At 32.0% G+C, this 24,883-nt stretch overlaps 1 protein-coding gene across 1 annotated transcript in view; it reads right to left on the reverse strand.

Moving 5' to 3' along the window:
- Positions 1–24,883, reverse strand: part of PREX2 (phosphatidylinositol-3,4,5-trisphosphate dependent Rac exchange factor 2) — a 411,213-nt gene that overhangs the window by 145,036 nt on the left and 241,294 nt on the right. Inside the window, 7 exon segments of the mRNA XM_031946290.1 lie at positions 2,163–2,204; positions 5,211–5,339; positions 5,785–5,875; positions 13,378–13,460; positions 14,670–14,764; positions 16,099–16,278; positions 23,700–23,907. Coding sequence (XP_031802150.1) covers positions 2,163–2,204; positions 5,211–5,339; positions 5,785–5,875; positions 13,378–13,460; positions 14,670–14,764; positions 16,099–16,278; positions 23,700–23,907 — 828 coding nt within the window.

The raw sequence follows: 24,883 nt of genomic DNA on the forward strand, positions 1-24,883 counted from the left end.
GTTTTCCTCTTCTCTCTTCAATTAATACAACTACTAGCACATTAACATTCCTCATGGTTGGATTGGATCATGTAATTCATCTATTCAAAACACCTGATGGCCTGAATTCCTCAGTTGGGCCCTCTATAACCTGCTACTAATTTACTTCTTAGAGCATATAGATGATGACCAGAGTAGCAGGCCTGAAGTCAGAAAGATTCTTCTTTCTGAATTCAATTCTGGCTTCAGATACTTACTAGCTATGTGACCCTGGGCAAGTTATTTAATCCCATTTGCATCCTCATCTGTCCAATGACCTGGAGAAGGAAATGACAAAACAAATGGCAAAGAACTCTACTATCTCTGCCAAGAAAACTTCAAATCAAGTCAGATAACACTGAAAAATCTCTGAACAACAATCGCCTTCATGTTTTTTGTTTTGTTTTATTTTTGCATCTTCTATTCCCTTTCATGCACTGAGCACTCTATCTAAATTGTTTCCAGAACAATTTTTCCAACCTAAGTATTATCATAGTACTCTCTGCTTTTCTCAAGATGATCTCTTTGAAGTGTAGGTATTTGCATACATACCTAATTTTCCCTATCCTTTTGTGGTAGTGGAAATTTCTTTACCTTTGTATTTTCTTAGAGTTTCACACGATGTTTTATACATAATCATATTATAGAACAAAGGTGAAAGAAGGATATCAGAGATCCTTTAGGCCAATATCCCCATGATACAGATGCAGAAACTCAAGCCCAGAAAAAAGTCAAGAAGCTGACTAGCATTTACTAAAGGTTACTACATTATAATTAATAAGCTAAGGGATACAAAAAAAGGCAAAAATAATTCCTGCCCCTAAGGAGTTTATCCAAGAGTCACATGGCTATTACATTAAGTGGTAGAGCTTAGATTAAAGCTTAAGCACTTTAATTCTCAGCATGTTGGTTTTCCATTAATCTTTTTATGTAGAAACTGTGTTTAATGAGCTAAATTAAACTGAATCATTAGTGAGATATAAAATTAGGGCTTCCCAAGGAATACAAGTAGTAGCATTTATCTAAGATAGAAATGAGAGTTTGGTTAGATGGAGATGGAAGACTATATCAGAAAAAAATGCAGAACGTGACCCAAATATGAATAGCATTTATAAGATCTAAGTCAGATAAATTGAATAAAGTCTTATAAGAGCAAACTGTGGATATGTCTATTTCTACATATATATAGCCACCAAACCGAATTATACTTACATTTGCTTTATGTATGGCATAACAGAAAATGTAAATATGAGATCAAAGGCTGGCAGAAACCACAAAATGAAAAAGAAAGTGTGAGCATGTCAGAGTCACTCAAATGACTGCTTTGCAAGCAATTATTTAGAAATTAATGAATAAGAAAGTATATTTAATAGACAACACACTTTGTTGTCAATTCTATTTTAGTAGCATTTATTTAACTTGTACTATTGAGATCAGAGTATTATTAAGGTTTTTTAAAAAGGTGGTTGATAATTCTATAGCTTCTCACTGTCTACATCATTTTTAATTATAGTCTGACCAAATAATTGATCTTCTCTTGAGGACATTAGCCTCAAATAATATTTGTTCATTTCTCATTATTTTCTTAGCTTCTGGAGAAAGTTTTTATTGTGAGGAAAAGGCAGTTAATCCACTCAAACTTATAGCAACATTAATTAATCATTTTATGTTTTCTAAAACAATACATTTAGGAGCTTATATATTCAGTGGGAGGCACCATGGTGTAACAGATAAGAGTTCTAGAAATAGGCATAAAGGCCTGGTTTCTAATACTGCCATTTATACTTACTAGCTAATTGACTAGGGTTTAACTTCTCCAAACCTCAAGCAACTCTCCAGACTTTGTAAATGATGGGTGGATTGCTTCATCTATAAGTAGAGAGGAATCCTCATAGTGATAAGGTCACAGATTTTTTACATACTTACATTACGTATAACTTTAGGTATACATACTGGTCTGTGGACTTTTTTAACAGAAAAAAAAATGTTTAGTTTCTATTTTAGTTTTTACATTAAGGACAAGAACAGTAACTATATTGTTAACCAAATCTGTGAGCTTCACAAAGCAATGTCATTCATTGTGTGGATATGCCATACCTGCCAAAATAGTAGAAAATAATGAACATATAATAAATTAAAATTACCTGTATATTCAAGAAGAGCCAGAAGTATTCTACTCTTCACCTCTAGGGGAAAATATAATTAATTAGAACTACATTAGAATCACATAACTTTAGAGATTGAAGGGATAATAATTCATTTATATAACATCTGCTATATCAACTGGTCTAATTGCTTCCATCATTTTTTTTTTTACCAAAAAAAAAAAAAAAAAACTTTTCAGCATAAAATATTTTATTAGACCCACGTAGTAATAATTTTAAAAATGACAAAAGATTATGAGTTTAATAACAACTTTAAATGAATTACTAGTTTATTAGTTATAAGAGCTATATATCTACATGCAAATATATAATTTAAATTGAAATATACATTTGTAAAACTATTCACTCTAAATATGTTTGCTTATTTATTATACTGAGCTAAGAAATGTATTGGAATGGAATCAAAATCAAAATGAAACTTCTTGGTATACAAATGAATTTGTGGAACCTTTGCAATTATGACAAGACATCAAAAGGTTTATGGTTTACATGTTGAAAACTGCTTGTCTAATCCAATTCCTTATATTACATGTGAAAAAAAAAAAACTGAGGTCTAAAGTCACACACCTACTTAAGAGACAGCTTAGTATTAGACCTCAAGTTTATTAACTCCCAATCCAATGTTGTCATGTCACATAAGGCTAAAAGTCATATTAGATTAAAAACTGACCTTGAGTCACAAAGAATTGAGTTCAGATACTGTTTTTGAAACATATTGGATGTAACCCTAGGCAAGTCCCATAAATCTTTGTAGTGCTTTAGGGTAGAAGGGTCAAACATATGGCCTACAGGCCATGTGTAGCTCACAACTCTTCAGAGTACATACAGCCTAAACAAGATTAAAATGTAACTGGGAAATATTTAATAAAACAATTTAAAAATACAAGAAACATAGATAATATTAATATGTGATTTTCTAAGTCAAGATATGGCTCATGGGGATCTTTAGCATGGCTTAGTAGGACAATATTTGTATTTGATTTTAACACTACTGCTCTTGAACAACTTCTCTAAGTTATAGAGAAGGTGCATTGATAGAATATTCTATGTTTACAAATTCACTGAACTAGTTCTAATCCCTCATACTAATAATGCGTTAAAATCAAAATGATCTAAGAAATCAGAGCAATTTTTAGCAGACTATGGCAAAATTCATATTTCATCGAGAAAATTCAATTGAGGCTAGGAATACAACAAATTCTAATGTGATCAAGCTTTAATGCTCTTTTCCTACCTGTGGGGAAAAATGTTAATTCACAGAGCATTAATGAATTTAAATTTGTCATCAGTGAAAGTGAATAAGAATTTTTAAAAAAATGAACTCATTACTTGGATAAAATTCTCTCTTTTATATGTATTTATATGGGTTAATGCATCAACTTGATCCTCACAATAAGTTGCTGTTCATCTTTAGTTATCCAAAAGGACCAGATGATATTAGGAGGGTGATGTGTTGATTTGCAAGTGAATTGGATTTAAAAGAGGAAGTGCTGTTTAAAGTCAGCAGCTTCACTCTCTCCTGCCAATGTTAAGACATAGGCCAAGACAAGTGGATGGCAGTGGGAAAACCTGGCCCTATTTAGCTATGGTCTTTTTTAGCTCTCATTTTATCTAAAGCAATACCCATTTAGTAATTAACAGTTAGATAAGAAATGAATCAAAAGATTCAATCAAAATTTGGGAAGAGAATTCCCTGTGAGGTTCTGGCCAGAACAAAGGTATACAGCTATTACGTTTTTGAAGTTGGACCCAAACAAAACATTTTCAAAAGGTGTCCAATGTCTTTCAATTGCCCAAGCAGGACTCTCACCACATATGCGGACTTTCCTCACCTCCCACCCCATTACTTAAAGGAGTGCAGATACTGAAGGGATTGATTATTATATGTGACTTTACTCATATAATCAATGGGGGGGGGGTAAAGGAAGAAAATGAAACAAAAGAGAGAAAGTGAAATTCCTGAAACCTTAGAGTGTGCTTTTAACCTTACATTTTAAAAGTTTACATAAGCAAAAATTGCTAGGTTCTCAAAAAACAAAACAGCTGTGAATAATTTCTTTATTTCTACCTCTAATTTCAAGATACGATGCTTTAAAAATTGAAAAAAAAATTTAAAGGCATAAATTACAAATTTATGCTAAACCATAATATTGACACTAGTTTCCTAGAAAGCATTTAGTGAAGAAATGTCTCAGTGGCCTAAATTAAATTGCCTTTTAAAACATTTTTTACCACAATATCTACTTTTTTTGCTATTATTATCCCCTCTGAACTCAAGGTTCCTTGTTATTGAATCTATCAATTCAGTGAACCAAGAATGCTTTTTTAAATGTGCAAAAAATATCTTTGTCCTTTCATCTTCAAAATAAAAATAGATTAGAGCAATGCAGGTGAAGATGTCACTTCTTCTTTATGCTATACCAGGAAGGTAGTTCACATACCCTAATAAAGTCTAGCAACATCTAGGCTGCTATATTTGAAGCATACACATATAGACAAATCAAAGATTCAGCCTGGCCTCTCACCTAATCTGCACTTTTTGTGGAGAAATCTTAGATTTGCTTCAGGACACAAATGGGTGACAAGTTAAGATCCAGGCTGTTTTTTGGCTTTCATATAGATTCATATGCAATACTTGTTGGTAAAGATGTATCGTAAAAAGGTTATTTAATAAGCATGTACTTTATTTTCTTAAAGGCCTCATTTTCTTTCCCTTAGATTGTCCCATACTGTTTACTGTCATTCTCTTTCCCTATTATTTTCTCACAAGTTCCCTAAGTTACTCAGGCAGTAACTTCATAACTTCTACTGTCAGGATACTGAAATTAAGTTTCTGGGATTTCTATTTTCTCTTTTCATCTTCTTCAGAGTGACTTTTCTCCCTCATTCCTATTCCACTGTTATGTTATACTCCATAAAAAAAAAAAAAAAATTAACTGATAAAAAATGCAAAGGTTTGGGATTGTATAGGGATATCAAAAGTATTTCTAAAATTACACATTATTTTCCTTTGTTTTTTAATCTGACCTTCAACAAATCTTCTGATATTCTGTGCAAGATTACGGACACTACTGGGAAGATTCCAAGGGTCTTGCTTGATGTGAAGCCGTAGTCTTTTTGGACAGCTTAACTTAGGCTCCATTTCCTGTTGAAACTCTAAACAAAGACAGAAAATATTTCTTGAGTTTTAACCTTCTCAAAGACAGATTATAAGCCTATAGGCTTCTGAATTATTCCTTTAATCTCTACACCTATCTCCAACATATTTTTAACAGTTATTTCAAATGTCATTTTCTAGAGATACCAACAAAAAAATTCATAAAAATAGACCTAATCTTATTTTTATAAAAGTTATAAAGGTAGATAGGAAAGTTCATTTTAATCATATACACTTTAATTCCATTTTATGTTGTAAAATTTTGCAACAGGTTGAAAATATACATTTTTCAAAGAATCAATAGTGAATGAATCATGAAACTGGTGTAACAACAATTTGGAAAAAAATTTTTTTTCTAGAACTGGAAATCAATTATTCCTTTTTTTTCTACATACATGTATTAATTTTACCTGTCCCCAACTATGAGTAATTTTAAAATGTTACCTTGTAATCCTCGACCTGGTGTGAAGTACTTGGTCTGTTCAAAGACTCTCACCACAGCAGGCCCTTTAAGAAGATTGGTAATTGAGTCCACCTGTCAATATTAGAGATTTCTGAGTACAATAGAATAGCAAAAGCAATTTTTTGTTTGAATTTCAATATATTTCCTAAAGCACAAATTACTAGGCAAAAAACCCATGCCAATCAGTATTCTGGAGAATTCATAAGAATTCCAGAAAAGCAAATAAGAATAAAGGCATACAAAAACTTTTTAGTTGAGAGTATTTTTTATTATTTTTTCTTCCTAGGAAATTTGGAACTATGCCCAAAGGGCTATCAAACGATGCATACCCTTTGATCCAGCAGTGTTTCTTCTGGACTTATATCCCAAAGAGATTTTAGAGGAGGGAAAGGGACTCACATGTGCAAAAATGTTTGTAACAGTGCTTTTTGTAATGGCAAGGAACTGGAAATTGAATGGATGCCCATCAGTTGTGGAATGGCTGAATAAGTTACGGAATATGAATGTTATGGGATATTATTGTTCCATAAGAAATGATATTTAAACATATACCTAATATGAAGGGAAATATAGCTCAGTAGAGAAAGATGACTTGTTTATGTTGATAAAAATTGAACTCCAGGCAATGTACATGTGAAATATCCCTTAGTTGCTCCACCTTTTGATATAGTAAATGGAAAATGATAGAGTAGATAAGAGTGCCACTCCTGGAATAAGGAAATCCCGAGTTCAAATTGAGATTCATGCACTATCTATATGATGGTATACAAGTCATTTAATGTCTATATGGCTAAATTTCATTACATGTGAAATGGTAATTCTGTCATTTACTTCTTGAGTAAATATAATTATTACTGATATTAAATTTATATCAATAATATTTAAAAGGTGCTTAGCATAGTGTCTGGTGCATAATAGGCCTCTTTCCTTACCTCCCTTTGTCCCTACCTCCCTCTTTTCCTTCCTTTTTTCTTTCCTTCTTTCCTTCCTATCAAAACTGTAGGCAATTCCGTATAAGGTGGGGTGGGGTGGAATGGTTACTTAGTTGGAAGAGGGGGATGAATTGGAAGAGAAGATTTTCTAATGGTAGGGAACTCTCTAAAAGAAAAAAGATCAGCCAAACAGTCCAGTCTCTGTCCTTCCCACTCATCCCAGTATTAGGATATACTGGATTGTTGAATACTGAGTAAAACTGTAAAAGAATGTACAATGACAATCAGATTTTTTTAAAAAATAACAATAAAATTAAACTTTTTTGTTGTGTTGCCATTAAAGTGAAGCAGTTCCAAGAAGACAAAATTGGACTTGCATTTTTTTTTGAAGTCAGAGTCATAAAAATTTAAAACCAAAGCAGTACTCACTATTTGAAAAAAATTGCTGGGAAAATTGGAAAATTGTATGGCAGAAACTAGGCACTGACCAACACGTAACATTTTATATCAAGATAAAGTTGAACTGGGTTCATGATTTATATATAAAAAGCGTGTGTGTATATGTGTGTGTGTGTGTGTGTGTGTGTGTGTGTGTGTGATAAGCAGATTAGAAGAACAAAGGATAGGTTACTTCTCAGACTTGTGGAGGAGGAAGGAATTTATGATGAAAGAAGAACTAGGGTACAATTTGAAATGCAAAATGGATAATTTTGATTATATTCAATTAAAAATTTTTTGTATAAACAAAACCAGTGCAAACAAGATTACAAGAGAAGTAGAAAACTGGGGGGAAATTTTTGGATCCAAGGATGCTAATGAAGGCTTTATTTCTATAATATAGAGAACTGACTCAAATTTATAAGAATTCAAGCCATTCGGAGACTGCACTGCCCCAGGATTTTGCGCTGGCATTTGTACTCAACTGGTTGTGTTGGCTGCCTCCCTTGCATTTCCAATTGAAACAGATTCAAGAAAAGCATAAAAAGGTAAAAACAAAACAAAACAAAAGAAAAAAACTCTTGAGAACTGTATTTCTGTTATGGTTATACATTGAGAGTACATTATAATCTGATTTTACTGTTAGAATATAAAAAAGAGATGAGATGGAAAGGGGATTGTAACAAAAAAAAGTGGGGAAAGTGGAAGTAAAATGAGGGAAATTACATCTCAGGAAGAAGCAAAGAAAACATATTACAATTGAGGGAAAGAGAGGAGGGTGAGGAATATTGTGTGAATCTTACTCTCATTAGATTTGGCCCAGAGAAGGAATATTAGATATATTTGATTTCACTGAGAAATATCTCTCATCTTATAGAAAAGTGGGAAGGGAAAGGGGACAAGGGAAGGGGTAGGCTAAATAGAAGGGAAAAGAGAAATAGTCAGGAAAGGTATAAGAAGGGGGAAGTTTCTCTAAAAGGGAAGGAGTGCTTGAGGCAAGTAGTGCTCATAAGTAAAATACTGTGAACCCAGTTAAAAGGGAAAAGGTAAGAGAAAAGTATAATTTGGAGTTAATAAGATGGCAGGAAATATAGAATTAGTAGTTTTAATTGTAAATGTGAATGGGGTGAACTCTCCCATAAAACATAAGCAGATAGCAGACTGGATTAAAAGTCAGAATCCTACAATATGTTGCTTATAAGAAACATTTAAAGAAGAACAATACATTCGGAGTAAAGGTAAAAGGCTGGAGCAGAATCTATTATGCATTAGGTGAAATAAAAAAAGCAGGGGAAGCCATCCTGATCTCAGATCAAACAAAAGCAAAAATTTATGTAATTAAAAGAGATATGGAAGGGAACTTGCTTAAGGGTACCATAGATAATGAAGCAATATCAATATTAAATAGATAGGCACCAAGTGGTATAGCATCTAAATTCCTAAAGGAGTAGTTAAGAGAGTTCAAGAAGAAATAGACAGCAAAACTCTACTAGTAAAGGATCTCAACTTTGCTTTCTAAGAATTACATAAATCAAACCCCAAAATAAATAAGAAAGAAGTTAAAGAGGTAAGTAGAATACTAAAACTACTAGATATGATAGATCTTTGGAGAAAATTGAATGGAGATGGAAAGGAGTATGTTTTCTTCTTGGCAGTTCATGGAACCTATACAAAAACTGACCATATATTAGGACATAAAGACCTCAAAATCAAATGCAGAAAGGCAGAAATAGTAAATGCATTTTACTCAGATCATGATGCAATAAAAATTACATTCAATAAAAGGCAAGGGGAAAATAGACCAAAAAATAATTGGAAACTAAATAATCTCATCCTAAAGAATGAATGGGTGAAACAGCAAATTATAGCAACCATCAATAACTTGATCCACGAGAAAAACAATAGTAAAACAATATACCAAAATATGTGTGATGCAGCCAAAGCAGTATTAAGGGGAAATTTTCTATCTCTGGATGCTTACTTGCATAAAATAGAGAAAGAAAAGATCAATAAATTGGGCATGCAACTAAAAAAGCTAGAAAAAAGAACAAATTAAAAACCCCCAGGAAAATACCAAACTTGAAATTTTAAAAATAAAAGGAGAGCTCAATAAAATTGAAAATAAAAAACTGATGAATTAATAAATAAAGCTAAGAGTTGGTTTTATGAAAAAAACCAACAAAAGAGATAAACCTTTAATTAATTTGATTAGAAAAAGGAAAGAGGAAAATCCCCAGGACAAGATGTGAAACATTTAAAGAACAATTAACTCCAATATTATGTAACCTGTTTTAAAAAGTAGGGAATGAAGGACTCCTACCAAATGCCTTTTATGACACAGACATGGTACTGATATCTAAACCAGATAAGACAAAAACAGAGAAATAAAATTATAGACCAATCTCCCTAATGAATATTGATGCAAAAATCTTAAGATATTAGGAAAGAAATTATAGACAATCATCCCCAGAATAATACACCGTGACCAAGTAGGATTTATACCAGAAATGCAGGGCTGATTCAATATTAGGAAAATTATTAGCATAATTGACTATATCAATAACCAAATTAACAAAAAACATATGATTATTTCAATAGATGCAGAAAAAGCATTTGATAAAATCCAACACCTATTCCTATTAAAAAATGCTAGAGAGTATAGGAATAAATGGACGTTTCCTTAAAATAGTCAGTAGCATCTATTTAAAACAGTCAGCAAGCATCATACGTAATGGGGATAAACTAGAACCATTCCCAATAAGATCAGGGGTGAACCAAGGTTGCCCACTATCACCATTACTATTCAATATTGTAGCAGAAATGCTAGCCTTGGCAATACGAGAAGAAAAAGAGATTAAAGGAATTAGAATAGGTAATGAGGAAACCAAATTATCACTCTTTCCAGATGATATATTTAGAGAATCCCAGAGAATCAACTAAAAAGCTATTAGAAATAATCCAAAACTTTAGTAAAGTTGCAGGATACAAAATAAATCTACATAAATCATCACCATTCTTATACATCACCAAAAAAAATATACCAGAAAGAAATACAAAGAGAAATTCCATTTAAAGTAACTGTTGATAATATAAAATATTTTGGAATTTACTTTCCAAGGGAAAGTCAGGAACTATAAGCAAAACTACAAAACACTTTCCACACAAATAAAGTCAGATCTAAGCAATTCGGAAAATAGCAAATGCTTGTGGATAGGTCAAGCAAATATAATAACGATGACAATACTCCCTAAACTAATCTATTTATTTAATGCTATACCAATCAAACTCCCAAGAAACTATCTTACTAAACTAGAAAAAATAACAACAAAATTCATCTGAAAGAACAAAAGGTCAGGAATTCCAAAGGAATTAATGAAGACAAAAGCAAATGAATTTAGCCTAGCTGTACCAGATTTAAAACTATATTATAAAGCAGCGATCATCAAAACTATTTTGATACTAAGAAATAGAGAAGTTGATCAGTGGAATACTTAAGGTTCACTGAACAAAATAGCCAATGACTATAACAATCTAGTATTTGACAAACCTTTTGGGATAAGAATTCACTATTTGACATAAACTACTGGGGAAATTGGAAACTTACATGGCAGAAAGTAGGCATAGACCCACACCTAACACCGTATACCAAGATAATGTCAAAATGGGTTCTTGATCTAGACATAAAGAATGATACTATAAACAAATTAGAAGAACATAGGATAGTTTACCTCTCAGATTTGTGGAGGAGGAAGGAATTTGTGATCAAAGAAGAACTAGAGATCATTATTGAGCATAAAATAGAAAATTTTGATTATATTAAATTTTAAAAGTTTTTATACAAATAAAATTAATGCAGACAAGATTAGAAGGGAAGAAATAAGCTGGGAAAACCTTTTTACAGTCAAAGGATCTGATAAAGATCTCATTTCTAAAATATATAGAGAATTGACTCAAATTGATAATAGTTCAAGCCATTCACCAATTGATAAATAGTCAAAGCATATGAACAGACAATTTTCAGATGAAGAAATTGAAACTATTTGTAGCCACACAAAAAGGTGCTCCAAATCACTACTGATCAGAAAAATGCAAATTTAGACAACTCTGAGATACCATTACACACCTGTCACATTGGCTAAGATGACAGAAAAAGATAATGACAAATGTTGGAGGGGATGTGGGAAAACTGGGACACTGATACATTGTTGGTGGAACTGTGAATGGATCCAACCATTCTGGAGAGCAATTTGAAACTATGCTCAAAAAGTTATCTAAACTGTGCATACTCTTTGGTCCAGCAGTGTTTCTACTGTGCTTATATCCCAAAGAGATCTTAAAGGAAGAAAAGGGACCCACATATGCAAAAATGTTTGTGGCAGTGGCAGCCCTCTTTGTAGTGGCAAGAAATTGGAAACTGAATAGATGCCATCAATGGCTGAATAAATTATGGTATATGAATGCTATGGAATATTATTGTTCTGTAAGACATAACCAGCAGAATGATTTCAGAGAGGCTTGGAGAGACCTACATGAACTGATGCTAAGTGAAGCGAGCAATAATAGGAGATCATTATACATGGCAACAACAAGCCTATACAACAATCAATTCTGATGGAAGTAGCTATCTTCATTATGGAGATGATTCAAACCAGTTCCACTTCTGCAGTGATGAAGAGAGTCATCTACAGCCAGAGAGAGAACCATGGGAGCAAAGTGTGGAACGCAGCATAGCATCTTCACTCTCTTTTGTTATTTGCTTGCATTGTGTTTCCTTTCTCAGTTTTTCTTTTTCTTCTTTCTTGATCTGATTATTCTTGCACAATAAGGTAATTGTATAAATATGTATACATATATTGGATCTAAAATGTATTTCAACATATTTAACATGTATTGGATTACTTGCCAGTTAGGAGAGCAAGTTGGATGAAGGAGGGGAAATTTGCAACAAAAGGTTATGCAAGGGTCAATATTGGAAAAAGTACCCATGCATATTGTAAATAAAAAGCATATATATATATATATATATATATATATATATATGAATACAAGCCATTCTCCAAATGAAAAATGGTGAAAGGACATGAACAAAAGATAATTTTCAAAGGAAAAAAGTAAAACCATTTCTAGTCATATGAAAACATGCTCTAAATCACTATTGATCAGAGAAATGAAAATTAAAACAAATCTAAAGTACTTCTACATACCTCTCAGATTGGCTAAGATGAAAGGAAAAGATAATTATAAATTTTGGATGGGAGGTGGGAAAACTGGGACACTGATGCATTGTTGGTGGAGTTGTGAATGGATCCAACCATTCTGGAGCGCAATTAGGAACTATGTTCAAAAAGTTATCAAACTATGCATCCCTTTGATCTAGCAGTGTTACTACTGGGCTTATATGCCAAAAAGATTTTAAAGGAGGGACCCACATGTGCAAAAATGTTTATAGCAGTGCTTTTTGTAGTGGCAAGGAACTAGAACTGAGTGGGTGCCCATCAGTTGTGGAATGGCTGAATAAGTTATGGTATATGAATATTATAGAATATTATTGTTCTATAAGAAATGATCAACAAGATGATTTCAGAAAGACTAGATGAGCTTACATGAACTGATGTTAAATTAAGTGAATAGAACCAAGTAAACATTGTACACAGAACAACATAATTATGTGATGATCAATTCTGACAGACGTGGCTCTTTTCAACAATGACATGATTCAGGCCAATTTCAATACATTTTTGATGAAGGCAGCCATCTGCATCCAGAAAGAGAACTATGGGGACTGAATGTAGATAACAACATAGTGTTTTCAACTTTTTTGTTGTTTGCTTGCTTTTTGTTTTCTTTCTCATTTTGTCTTTTGATCTGATTTTTTTGTGCAGCATAATTCATGTTATAATATGTGTATGTTTAGCATATATTGGATTACTTGGTGTCCAGGGCAATGAGTGAGGAGACAGGAGGAAGAAAAATTTGGAACAAAAGGTTTTGCAAGGGTGAATGATCATGAATGATCAAAACTATTTTTGTATATATTTTGAAAATAAAAAGCTATTTAAAAAAAAGCCCAAAGCCTTTCCCTGAGGATTCTAAACAATCCATGAGGAAACAGATAGCATTTCAATATAGAAAAAATTACTCTTTCAAAGCAGTATCTGAACTATGCTCATTGAAAATTTAATGAAAAGCCTCAGTCAATCTTACCTGACTAAAAAGATGTTCTAAACAGCCATGTAACTTGTCCTGTTTATCATGAGAAATACGAATGCTCAAAGGAAGTTCATCACCTGTAGGTTATAAGTAGCACCACAATGACAAAAACATCTGATTTACGAATATTTAAAACTAGTACTCATCCAAATAAGAAAATAAATATCAATTTTAGTTCTTAAAAGTTCATGATTTATCTTCTCCCAAAAAATCTGGAATCATAATAATTACAAGAACATTCAAGTTTGGTTCAATCAAGAAATACTATGAAAATCCATAGAAACAACTTGGTGTATTATATAGAAGTGTCAAATGCAATGGATCAGAGTGCAGAGTACTGCTAGAACCCCATTAAAATGAGTTTGGGAAATATTTAACAAAGATAAATGAAAACACAATAGAGACTAGATAATATTAATATGTGATTTTCTAAGTGAATATGCAGACCACAGGAATCCTGAAGTAATTAATATTTAATGGCCTTGCTTACTATTTGAACTTGGTAGTGTAGTAGATAAAGGGTCAAACATAAGAGTCAAAAAGAATCAAGTGAATTAAATTCTCATCTTAGCTACATCCTAATTATATGACCTTGAAGAATTAAGTCAGCATCACTGGGTCTGTATCCTCATCTATAAAATGAGAATGATAATAAAAACCTACCCCACAGGTTTGTTGAGGATCAAATGAGATTAACATACATAAGGAATTTGGCAAACCTTCACATTCTCTATATGTGTGAACTATTATAATACTACAGTGCCATATTTTAATACTTCCTTCAAACAGAATTTGTCTGATGCTAGTTTAGTATTGTAATTTTAAAAATCTGTTCTGTTTATCAAAATTTCCTTGTCCTTGACATATAAAAGATAAAAAATTTTGGATTAATGATTGTTTTCATTTTCACTCATATTTCTGGACTTTTTCTATAGTTTCAAAATGTATTATCCAGTTATTTACATTTTGTGAGACTCTGGGCATAACTCTTTCTCTTTGCCTACAATTCCTCAGTTGCATCAAGAAGACCATAATGGAGATTTGATTAAAATTAATCAGTCTGTGTCAGATCTTATTAATCCATTCCCTCCATGGTGGGTCAGAAAAATTGACTTTGTTATATGGAAGGATTCCCAAAACACAGAACACATTAAACTGAAGTGAAATAACACACTCCTGTGGCCTACTATGACAGGTAAAAGGATGAAATGAATAAAAACCAAACAATCTCTTAATAATATCTCTAGTAAGACAAAATAAATTGTAGATAGTTTCCCTGAACTTACCCGAGTCCATGTCATCACTGTGAAAATAGGAACTGCACTGGCTACTGCATATGCTAGTGAAAGAGGCAATGGAATTTCTATTGCTGTTACAATCACTAAAAAGAAATAGCAAAGATCATTTGAAGGTAAATTTTAACTCTTCTGAGCTCTTCCTATGTCATTCTTTCTTATATATCTTAGTTAAACATAAGATGTTTAATTATAAACAATTTATTACAGACCATAATGATATATATATATATATATATATATATATAAAATCTTGTTCTAGAAAAGGATTCTATAATTCAAATTCCTTTTTGCCATATAGTTCCAATTGTAGATGGTGAAAAACTATAAAACAAGTATAAAACTTAGAAAATAATCTCTTATTAATATAGCATAATCAAATCAAACAAAATTTTTCATTAACCAACTTTAGAGTTCATGTCTACAGTATTCTGCTGAGAGGGGAAGAATAGATAAGACTGAGAATATGGTGATTTGACATTGACTTAAAAAAAAAACTGCCTCTCAACTCTTTTAACAGTTTGTAGATAAATGCATCTGTTCCAAATCTTGCTTTGTAATGGGGGCATATTAGGAATTTTTAAATTTTCCATGTAATGCAGGGAAGAAAATATTAAAACTAGGTTGATCTGTATCATTCATAGTTATACAGATATAGAATCGCATGTATATATGCATATATATAATAATTTGATAATTGTAGCTCATTATCCAGAAAAGCGAATCTACTCAAACTAACCAAAATTAAAGAACAAAGAATTGCTGATGACATCTGTCTTCATTAGGGAGCATGAGAACATCACTCTGGTCCATACTCAGAGTCCCCAAGAGTGACACATTTGTAATGTAAACTCTTATCTTCTGCATTATTTCTTGGGGATTCTTTAACATTGTTTTTTTTTTATGCCAATTTTCCTCTAATAAGATTGCTTAAATAACCAAATCATTTAGTTATGAATTATAGGCAGGAAGGTTCCAGGTTTAAATCTTGGATCAAGCAGTAGCTACATATCCATGGCACATCACTCAGCTTCCCTAAATATCAGGCACCTTAAGACTTAAGACTTTGAAAACAGATTGTATGATATAATGAATTTTTTCTTTACCTGAAAAAATAATACTAATACTATATATATATATATAAATTATCCCACTTATTTATAGACCAATCCTTCCATGAACTTGATCTAGAAAAGAAAAATAAAATTGCTCTTGCAAGAATAGATAACTATGAAAAGGAATGATTTTGGGATATGTATTTTGTTGACTGGTTCCTTTTCTAAATACCCAAATTCCTCAGATTTCTATTTTCCTTTGCACTGTAAGTGCTTGTCAGCTGCAAATTATTATTTGTAAAAAACACAGTATCACATTTGTTTGCACTGGTTAGTTCATGAAAACAAAAAAATTAAGGAGTTACCTGTAGGAATCTCTGTTGCTGATAGTGTCATGCCCTGAATCTTCCTGTTCATCTCCTGCTACATTAAAACAGACCTTTTTCCCATTCCTTTCTCCCTTCTCATTGTCACTGTCAGTTGGTATTAAAGACTCAGATGTTTTGTGTTCCAATTTGGGAGAATATGTTATTGAAGACAGAAGGCTGTGATATGATAAAAAGCCAAACAGAATAAATGTAATTTTTCAGCACTGCCTGCTAAAGATGATAACTCTGTTATTTATTAAACATGACAAATATACACACATTTCTCTGCTTCTACCTTCTTGTTTCATCAACTGAATAAATTAGAAATAAAAATATGCTGCATGAAACTCATAGTCTTGAAAAACAGCAACAATTATGATGTGAGGTACAATTTCCTGATACACAAAAGAATGAATTCAAACCTTAAGATTAAAGAGCATATGATCACAGAAATAGAACTAGAAAGGATTTCTTTCTTTTAGAATGTTCTAGCATTCCACATGCTATGATTATAGAGATGAATACACAAAGATGAACTAGAATTAAAAACAAATCAGCTCTGGTCCTTAAACATATAAAAAATGCTCTACAAGTAAAACATAGGTGGAGGTGGAATAGAGATCACAAAGGTACATTCTCAATAGTTTCAACTCTCTAATATCCTTGCCAAAAAATCCCTCGAGGTTTTCAGCTCCAGTGATATACATCTCTATTCCAGCCATTCAAAACCATAACTGTACCGTTTATCTTGCCATTTACTCAATTTTTTCTACCCAGTTTTTAAGTCTTTTGCCTTCCTAATATAATTACAGATATTTCACCTCTTCGCTTTATTGACTCTTCTGGCTTTCCATCCTCATCATGAGTTCTAAGCTCTCAAATTCTCCATATTCTCCCAATTAATCACTCATGTTCTTATTTTTTTCTTTTTGTATGAAGATAGGGCCCAATGGTTAAACTCTCAATTAGAAGTTTATTCCTCTAGGATTTTTTGCCCTTTTGACCTTCACACCAATGATCAACTAACTATCTTAGTGCAACAGAACCCAATTATTCATTTAATTCTTTTGACTGGTTTATAAGAGTCTCTTGAATTCACCAATCAGCAAGAATTAAGTATCTGCTTAGTATTAGGCGGTGGTCATACATAGAAAAAAAGTAAATTGACTCTTCTGTAAAGAAGGCCACATTTTATTTATATATGAATAAGCTCATGTAAAATATTAATGAATTAAATACCAGCTAAATATTCTTGGGAGAGAAATATTAAGCAAAGCTCAGGAAGGACTTCATAGGAAAGATGTCATTTGAGAAAAAAAATGTTTAAAAAAGAAGGAATTCTAAGAAGCAGAAGTGAAGTGGAAGTACTTTCAAAGCATGAGGGGTGTAGATGGAAGAGGGAGTTTTCTGTACAAGGCATGACATGGTCTAGATTGAAGAGTATATAGAGGAACACTATGCAAATTTTTAAAAAGTAGACTGGAGACAGATTATCAACGTCTTTAAAATTTAAACAAGGTGGATATTGATTGAAAAATTTACAAATGGAACATTAGAAGCCATCAAGTCCAATATCTCATTTTATAAATGAAGAAACCAGGGCTCAAGAAATTAAGTCTTTTACCTGGGATCACATAAGCAGTAAATGTTTGAAGAAAAATTTCACATTATGTTTTCTTCCTATGTCCAGAATTCTATCCACTATGTCATCTAAGTGCCTTATCCTCTTATTCACTTAACATAATTAAGCCAATAAATATTGGCTATCTTTAAGATGACCAAGCGTTCCAAGAAATGATCCTTTTTTGTTTTAGTATACATGATAAAACCAATTCTACCAAGTTGTTTTGTTGTTTTTCTAATATCCCTTTCCCTGCTCCCACAAAAGAACTTTCCTAAAAGGATGTAGGAAAAATAATAAGAACAAAGTACATGCAATGGTATCAGCTTCAAACTGGCTTTTCAAAGAAATTGTTGAGTACTGAGAAATGGAAAATGGATAATGGTAAAACCAATGATTCTGATTATCATTTTATTTCATATAATTAACTGTAGTAAGACAATCATTATAATGAAAACCAGAGTTGAGAAAATGTTTTAACAATCAAAAAATAATTAATTAACACTTAATTTCCTTCCCAAAAAGAAAAATATAGTATCCAAAGGCAAAAACCATTCTAAAGTATCAACTAATTTGCTAAATAAACAATGGTCCAGAAGATATAAGCAGTGTCTCTTTAGAAGAAAATAAGTATCAGAGAAAGGCAAAACAAATTTGCAGAAAACCTAGCTTGAGAACTACACAGATCAATTCATCTAAAAAATGTATCTACATAAAAAGTGAAAGAGAATCCCTAGCAACTAGGAAATTAAACACAATGGACAGCATGACAGTGATTAATTCTCATTTTCCATAGTAATAATACCACTATAGATCTCACTACTGTGGTTATAAGAGGAGGTTGAAATAGTACTCAGGAAAAATGAGATTAGGGAAAATGTTTGAAATAGACCAAATAGACACACGACATATCCTTGCTGGAGACAAAATCATTTAAAAATCACTGAGAAATCAATATTCAGAAAAATCACATAAGTGAAAAGCAAGAAAAGAAAAAAATTATCTTTGATAAATATTTATCCCTGATGAACATATGAGCTGGGAATAGTTAAGCTTTCACAAATAATTTCCATATGATTCTACATTTTCAGCTATAAGACTATTTAGAAAAAAACAAAGAAAAGGGGACTATGCTGTTTTTCTTATTTGTTGACTTTTAAAATAGACTTATAGAATCTAATGTCTTGGATGTGGAAAAGACTCAATGACTTTCTTCCAACAAAGTATTTCCTATACATAAAATAGAGTCATACAAGATACAACCTTTAAGATCTACCTATTGAGATAACTGTACTAAATGATCCCATGGTTATTCAATTAAGCATAAATAAAAATAAATTTGTTATGGTCTTGGAGGATGACCTTCTTATGGAGTATGACCTTTCCAGAGACCAGATGGAAAAGAAATTCCCTTAGGGATAACGAGGTCTAGGCAGTGTTGTTGTTTATAGATTACAACAAGCTAATTGCAATAATCTCCACTATTCCTTAGGGTATCTCCAATGAATCCACAGCTACTCAAAGGAAGTTTACCCAGTATTTCACACAGAAAAGAGAGAGATTAAAAACTGCTATTTCCCAGACTATAACATGCATCTGGCTCATCAGCCTGTTGAGTTAGTCCATCAATATATAAGCAATGTATAAAAATGGGGTGAATCAAAAATTGATTTTAAGGAAGAAACAAGTTGGGTTGCATTAAGGAAAAAGTATACTCACAACCAATGATAATTTATTAAACAAGCACTTATTATGTGTTATGCATTATGCTAAATTGTGGTGAAATAGAGAAAAATTAAAATGGCAATCTTGCCATTAAGGAACTTATTGTCTAAGAGTTTACCAGGGGAAGACAGGGAAGAAAAATACATACAAAGGACAAGCTATATATATACAGGATAAACTGAAGATAACAGAATAAAGGCACTGGAATTTAGAAGAATGGGAAAGGCTTCCTTTTGGAGGTGTGATTTTACTTGGTACCTGAAGAAAGCAAAAAGACTGGACAAGTTAGAAGAAATCAAGTTATAGAGGGCTTAAAACCTAAATAAAGGGTTTTATATTTGATCCTAAATGTAAGAAAAAGCCACTGTAGTCAGTTTAATGGGGAGCACAAACATGATCATACCTGCTTGTGAGAAAATTTGAGAGACTTGAAGCAATGAGACCAATTAGCAAAATCTTTCAATAGTCTCGATAAAGGAGATGGAGAGGGTCTGCGGCTGGATGATGGCAGTGTCAAAGGAAAGAAGATGGCATGTGAGAGATGTAACAAAGTAGAAAATGTAGGACCTGGCAACTGATTGGATATAAGAGGTGAGCCAAGGATATTAGATGGAAAAAGTCAGGTGTCTGTGAAGATAATAATACACTTGTCAATCATTGGGAACTTAGAAACAGGAAAGCATTTGGGAAGAAAAATAATTAATTTAATTTTGGATATGTTGTGTTTATGATGTCTAAAGGACATCCAAGTGGAGAAGTCCAATAGGAAGATGGAAACATGAGACTGGAGATAAGCAGAGAGGTTAGGCTAGATAAATGAATTTGACAATCATCAGCATATAGATGACAATTAAATATATGGGAGCTTATGAGAACAGGAAGTCAAACAATTCACAGAGGAAGAGATTTAAGATTGTCCAGGACAGAGACTTGTGAGACTGTGTAATGAAATGAGGCTGCAAAGATATTCAAGTCACATTTTAGGAAAAGGGTGTTTCCTTAAATGTCAGGTTGAGGAATCTGAATAGTGTTTGACAGAGAATAAGGAAGTCTTTAAAGAATCCTGAAAAGTAACATGATGAAATCTAAGCATAAGATTAGTCTGGCAGCAGTACAAAGTGTGAATTGAAAGGGTCAAATAAAGAAGATAGAAATATTGATTGATAGATAATCTGCACTAGGGAGGTAGCAGTGGAAATATAGGGGAGAAAAGAAATACAAGAAATGAAAGATAGGCAGATTTATGTTCATACACATATAGTACACATGATTTGGTAGTTTGCTCATGTGAGAAGTAAAAGAGAGGGACATGATATATTCTGTAGTACTATGAAGTTAAAAGGAGGAAGAGCAAGTTTCAGAGAAAAATCAATAAGCCCAAATTTTGATACATCAAAATTGAGGAGCATATAAGATATCAAAGTCCACATGTCCTGTTTGCATTTGGAAATGGTGAACTGAGGATGAGAAAAGAATTCAGGGATTAGGGTATATAGAATTAAGTGTCATTGATCTAGCAAAAACAACTGTTGAAACTTGAGTAGTGGGAGTGGTGGGGGGAAAGAGGGAGGATATATATCTCAACATGCTCATATTTCATTAAAGGCATGATTTGTTGGAAAAGGCAATCTATTTTTTGTGTCACAGATCCCCCTTTGACTTTCTCTGAAACCTATGCATTCTACACATTGTATTAATGCATAACCTTACAAAGGAAACAACTTATATAGAAATAACTTATATAGAAATAACAATATGACTGTTTTTCCTCCCATTCAAGTTTATGAACTTTCTGTGGTCTGTCCACAGAAAAACCTATGTGTGGAACCCATGATAAGAACTCCTGATTTGTTGTCATTGAAAAAAAATTGGTAGATGAAGCTTTCATAATCACCTTAGTAGCAATTTATAAAATCTTCTAGTTTTCTTTCATTTTGTTTTGTGAAAGAGCAGGAATAGAAGAGTACCCCCTCCAACTCAGGAGACATTTAAAATGGAGCAGATTAATCATTATTTCCTCAGGTGAGACCAGCTTTGCATTCTTTGTTCTAATTCCACAGTAATTCTGTTAAATTATTTAGGACAATATTCATGATAATCTTTCAACACTTTCAAATCAAGTTTGACACCAAGGGCCATCCTAATATCTGCTTCTACCTTTGGTGAGCTGGAAATTATAAATGAAAGTCATGGACTAAGCAATCAACTTAGGCAAATTCCTAAGTTTTTTTTTTTGGTTTTTTTTTTTTTTTGGATCTCACAGGATTAAATCTATTCCTATTTTCGATAATTTATTCTTTCCTGCTTTACATTAGTTTTTATTCTTTTACTATAATAATTTTATTACTTATTTTTCCCTTTTCATTTTCCCCTATCCCTTTAATCAATTTTGGGGTTTATATCGATTTTTCTCCTTATAATACAAAAATTAAAGGGTAGGAAACAAACAGAAACATGAAACTTATTCTTATTGAAATGTACTTTCTTGAAAGGAAAAGACACTTTACTTCTTGTAGGATAAGCTTAATCTTGGTCTTACTGACCAGACCTATAACTTCAAATTATATATTCCAAAGAGCAACTAGGTTCTTGTGTCCTTAATGGATGTGAAAATATTTAGAGTACAAAAAGAAATTATAGTGGAATGTTGAAGCCTTAGGAAATTCTTAGGAGGATTTATTGTGGATTTATTTTGAACTGCAATATAGGAGGAAATATCCCCATTAATAAGATCCCCAACCATCAAAGTATTAATAGATATGTTTCTATTCAAATATTTCTTAAATAAGAGATAAATGTTTATTTATTATCTATATACTACATAAATAACCTCTTAGCACTCTGTAAACAGTTTTAAAACAATCTACAATAGTCCATATTGAACAGTAAAATCTAAATAATGAAATTACATTTATTAAAAGAAGTTAAGTTTTAATGTCAAAAACTGTCAACTTTTCTGCCAAAAGATCATTTTTGAACTGAGGTTTGGAAATAACAAACAATTGTTTAAAAATAACTTGCCATTCCCATATCAGCTTTGTTCCAAGTTCTTAATTTATTGGTAAACAGGAAGTAATAAGTATGCCACACCAAATGTCATCAAAAAAGTCATTTTTAAAACCTTATCATTCATTTTAAAAAATCTTATTTGGGAAAAAAGATTAAATCCAAACTATTAATAAAACTCTTGACAAAATGATGTAGGAAACATTCAATGATAATTTTTAAATTATGATGCATTCGTCCTTGAGATTTTTAATTCCTAATTTGGACTGATTTGCTTAAAAACTAAGTTATTAATAGAGACTTTAATAGATGTATGTGCATTTACAACAGAGGAATGTAGCAACAATAGTTGCAAAAGTAAAAATATACATTATATATTAGTACTTAAATTATAAACCAGAATTTGTGAGTCCAAAATAAAATCCATATTACCCTGGCAGAGAAGTTTGTAACTACAAATACATGAAGAGAAAAGTAAAGTTCCCTGAGAGCTAGGGACTATATTAGATAAACAGAATTCCTTAAGATGATTGTCATCAAATAAAAGTATAGCTATATTGATAGACATGGGTATATATATATATATATATATATATATATAGGCACATGTATATATGTATATAAGCATATTATATTTAAGATATATGCATGCATATATACATATGATAATATAAAATGAAAGATAAAGCAACAAAATCCTTAGGGAGGCAGCATTTCAGTTAGAGGTAAAATATCTTAAATGCAGGTGCTGATTTGGTCTTAGAAAGGAGAAATTTGAACTTGTAATTTGAATTGAATTTATGTTTGTTTTCATCTTCTTATTTATTGGAATGGTTGTGGATTTTGTAAATTATAGTCATTATTCATTCATCTAACCCATGCTTTCTGAGCACTTAGCATGTTGTCAGCACTGTGCTAGATATGAGGTTGCTTTTTATCTTTTTCCTTTTTAAAATTTTATAGTTCAAATTTATGTTTTCATATTTGTTTATAATGTTAATTTGATACAATAAAATAAAATTATATATGAGTCTTAAATTATACATTTATAGCTCATCACAAATATGTTTATTGCATTTTCATCATAGTCTTCAAGTATCAAACTTCTGAAGGTAGGATCTCTAACTAACATAATTTTCATCATATTTGACAATAACAGAGATGAACATATGGTAATAATTTAAGAAGTCACATTTCACAAAAATGGGAAAGTGAAAAGTATAAAGATATTATATAATATACTTACTCATCTATTTGACAGACACATATTTCTACCTCTTTCAAAGCAGTCTGGAGCTTGCCCAGCAATTTCTGATAGATGTCTTGTGTTTCTAGGTCCTCCTCTTTTAACAGATACCGGAGGCCATGTCCATCCTGCTGTCCAAGAGACAGTCCTGAAGGGGCTGCCATGGTGGTGATAGTATGCTGGATATATACCATAGGATTGAGTTTTCCTGCAAGATGCAAATATTTTCACACAAACTAATATAACCATTAACTTTTATAACATCATTATAATTCATTTTAAAGACAAATCCATGAATAATGAGGATAACATCCTTCCTATCACTGGAGCTATGAGGAAGTTGAAATTCCTTAGGTGACTTCCTTAAAGCTTGGGAAATCACACTAAGCACCTTTCCCACTGCCAGAGGAAAAGATTTCCACTGTTGTCTGGGTTAAAACAAAGAAGAGATGGCTGTATCCATCACTACAACTGCCAGAACAGTTGTAACACAACCCTTCAGTTAGAGTTTCATTTGAGATAAGAAAGAGGTGGAATTGGGGACAGCATTCTACTTTACGATCATGGAGTCATAATTTTAAAACTGGAAGGGACATTAAAAATCACAGATGTAAACCAAGACTCCATCCCATTTCGCAAATAATAAACTGAGGCACAGAGGGATTGAATGACTTACCCAGAATTACACACTATATATCTGAGGCAAGATTCGAATTCACTATTATTACTTCAAACCAAGTGTCCTATTCACCACACCATATTGCTTCTATTTTTCAGGCCCACTTTTCTATTCATAATATCTATTAACTTCTAGTAACAAAAGTGACAACCACTAAGGAACATGAAAGATGAATGAAAATTATTTTTCTGTACTTAATACAAAAAGGAGTGGCTAAAACCTACATGCCTGTGGAAAGACACATACATGAAACATTACATATCTACAAACATAATAAAATTGCTTCTTTTTAAAAAATAGGCTAACTTCAAAAAGGCCAATTGAGAGTCAGTGTGGAGTAGCAGGAAAACAAGGGCTGGTACGAAGTAATGAAAATTAAGGTTCAAATTGGGTCTCCATTTCTTACTAGTTGTATGGCTGCTGGGCAAGTCACTTAACCAGTATAAAACTACATTTATTCTTCTAGAAAAGAAAAATAATCATAGTACCCATATCACAAGTTTGT

This window comes from Sarcophilus harrisii, chromosome 1 (genome assembly GCF_902635505.1).
Source record: "Sarcophilus harrisii chromosome 1, mSarHar1.11, whole genome shotgun sequence".
In the NCBI taxonomy this organism is placed as follows: Eukaryota; Metazoa; Chordata; class Mammalia; order Dasyuromorphia; family Dasyuridae; genus Sarcophilus; species Sarcophilus harrisii.